The sequence below is a fragment of the Gavialis gangeticus genome, unplaced genomic scaffold (assembly GCF_001723915.1).
Source record: "Gavialis gangeticus isolate Ggan-Ray unplaced genomic scaffold, GavGan_comp1, whole genome shotgun sequence".
Lineage (NCBI taxonomy): Eukaryota > Metazoa > Chordata > Crocodylia > Gavialidae > Gavialis > Gavialis gangeticus.
This window is the reverse complement of record NW_017729024.1, coordinates 145,913,471-145,916,023: the sequence shown is the minus strand read 5'-3', so window position 1 is coordinate 145,916,023 and position 2,553 is coordinate 145,913,471. Positions and strand designations below refer to the sequence as shown.

Here is a 2,553-nt window from a genome sequence, read left to right as displayed (position 1 = left end):
CCCCCCCCCCCAATCCACCCTTGTTCTCAGGAAAAAACAAGAGAAACCAGTCTGGATTTTAGAAAATCCTGCATTCAAACTGACAAGTTTATTTTTGAAGCTTCTATAAATAGTACTATCAAGTGTTTCTTCCTCTCTTTCAGGGGGATTCTGGAGGTCCTCTGATATGCAATGGTGAATTGAAAGGCATCACATCCTTTGGCAGGAATAGACAGTGTGGTGCTGTCCAATATCCTGGCGTCTACACTCTTCTTACTGCCTCCTATATTAACTGGATAAAAAAAACAATAGGGGGGGACTTGGAAGATGACTTTTTTGCTGACTGATTTTCTCTGCCTCTGCCATTCAGTTATGTGTAGCAAATTTTTAACTATGTTTGAAAGATGCAATCATTAGGAAGTGGTATTTCCACACTAAGCCTCTCTGGTGGCTACTATGTTTCCTATCAGAATTTGATTTCATATGTCTTTATTCTGCATTGGCATGACCTTACCCTGAGCCCAAAACGAGTACAGTACAGTGTTCTGCAATCACAGTATGTATGGCCTGTGGTCTTAGTCACTCAGTCATGGCTCAAGAGAGGGTGATTCCTCCACTCCTACAAACCAAATTTACCTTGAGGTTCCTATGGGTATGAAGGGTTTCAGCATTAAGGACCCAGTCCAACTCCCATTAATCCAGATTGCATGGCATTGGAAGCCAACTGCAGATTGCAGTCAACTGTACCTTCCTCTATCTTGATTTTTGTAAAAACCTCTTGCATTTCTGGAGACACTGGGAATTACCCCAGAAAACTTGAAAAACTGCTGGCTTCTCTTCTTTCACTGCTGGCTCCTCTTCTTCTCCTGATTCTCTCCCTAAAATCCATATGAGGAGGTTATTAGGTCAGCAGCCTCCAGATATGTAGTTTCAAAGATTTTTGCTGGACAATGTAATAGACCAAAGGGTCTAATAATTTTATATTTCCTTTCTTTGATAGATTCAGCATTTCAAACATATGACTGTATTAAAGTATTTTGCATTAAAAAAAAAAAGAATGGCAATAAAGTTTATGGTTTAAGCATGTAATTTTGTGGAACACTGTTTCTCCCAGTTCAGATAGGATGTGGAATCAGTAATATGCTGAACATGAACAATATTGCAAACTGCATCAAGACATATTTTTGGTTATAAAAGACTTTATAGTAAAGAATCAATGGAAAATGCTATACATGAGCCTGAAGTGAAAGGAGAGATGCTCTCTCTCTTTTGGCAAAATATTTGTACAATACTATCCTAATGGCAACTGGTAAAATAGAAAAGTTTGAGTTCATGACCATCACACGAGCAGTTAACTATATTTCAGTGACATTTTAGTCATAAATAATGTTTTTACATGCTCAGACTCCCATACTCTGGTTCTGATGCAAAATGTTCTCCCATCTTGCCTCTTCCAACAAGACCAGGTACCTCCCATTCCAAAAATATTTTGAAACATTTTTCTCCAGAAATTGGAAATAGCTAGCAGACTCATGAGAGGGGAAAAAATATCTAAAGGATAGAGATATTTATAAGCCAATAAATACTGCATATGAAACTAAACATGAAGAAACATAAGCCATTCATATATCTCTACCTGACATAGTAGTGAGGTGAAACATAAGTTTGGTCAACAAATCCACATATGATTGGTTTGGGACGAGAGATGGCTTTACATTCCTACAGTCCAAGCTACAGTTTATCTCCCCCAAAGTCTGGAAGGCAAACACATAACACCGTTCAATATTTTGTTAATACTACTGAAGTACACAGTATTTGTAGAACTGAATATTTTTCCTCCAAAATAAGGTTTTCATATTTCTTGTTGTCCGATTTGACTTTTTTTTTCCTGGAAGAGGGACCACACACAAATGTAGTAAGTAAATAAGGGAGGATAGAGGGATAACAGGCCAAATAGGATTACACCTATGGAAGTGAAAGCAAAATTTGGCCCACTTATTGGAATTTACACCCAAAACACTCTTTGACTGTAGCTTCATAGGCAGAAGGAATAAAACAAGTTGCCCTCCATTAAATAAGGGAAAGTCTGAACAAATTGTTTTCTGATATAAAAAGAGAAAACTTTGCCAAGTAGAAAATTGATTTTAAGCACCCAAATGGACAGAAAGTTACAAAGGCTTGTAAGTAAAATCCAACGGAAAATATGTGCTTGATATTCCTGGAGACTTGTCTTGGGGAACTTTTTGTCCTTTTTCTCTTCTAATAGGTTCCCTTTGTTCCTCTCCTTCCTCCCTTCCTATTCTTCACTGTTTCAGAATGAAGTTACATGTTACACTTCGACTGTACTAAATCTATGGACTGTTCAGTGGTGTTGAAGTTAGAACATGCTGTGTGTAGTCTCAGGTTAAAGATTAATACTGTTTCTTGCCTGCACAGCTCTGATTTGCTGCTGTACAGCTGGTGAGCAGGGTCATGACTAGGAGCCAGGAGGTTTTGGAAGAGGGTGGTTGCAGTGGCAGGAGCATGGAGCTGGGAGATGGAGAGGTTGTGGCTTCCCTCCACAGGTCTCCTGCA

The 2,553-nt window shown here is 38.7% G+C and overlaps 1 protein-coding gene across 1 annotated transcript in view; it reads left to right on the top strand.

Moving 5' to 3' along the window:
- The window catches only part of GZMA (granzyme A), a 15,128-nt gene extending 13,857 nt beyond the window's left edge, over window positions 1-1,271 (top strand). Inside the window, exon 5 of the mRNA XM_019517868.1 lies at window positions 144-1,271. Coding sequence (XP_019373413.1) covers window positions 144-326 — 183 coding nt within the window. The 3' untranslated portion in view covers window positions 327-1,271. The remainder of the gene's footprint in view (window positions 1-143) is intronic.
- Window positions 1,272-2,553: the final 1,282 nt, after the last annotated feature.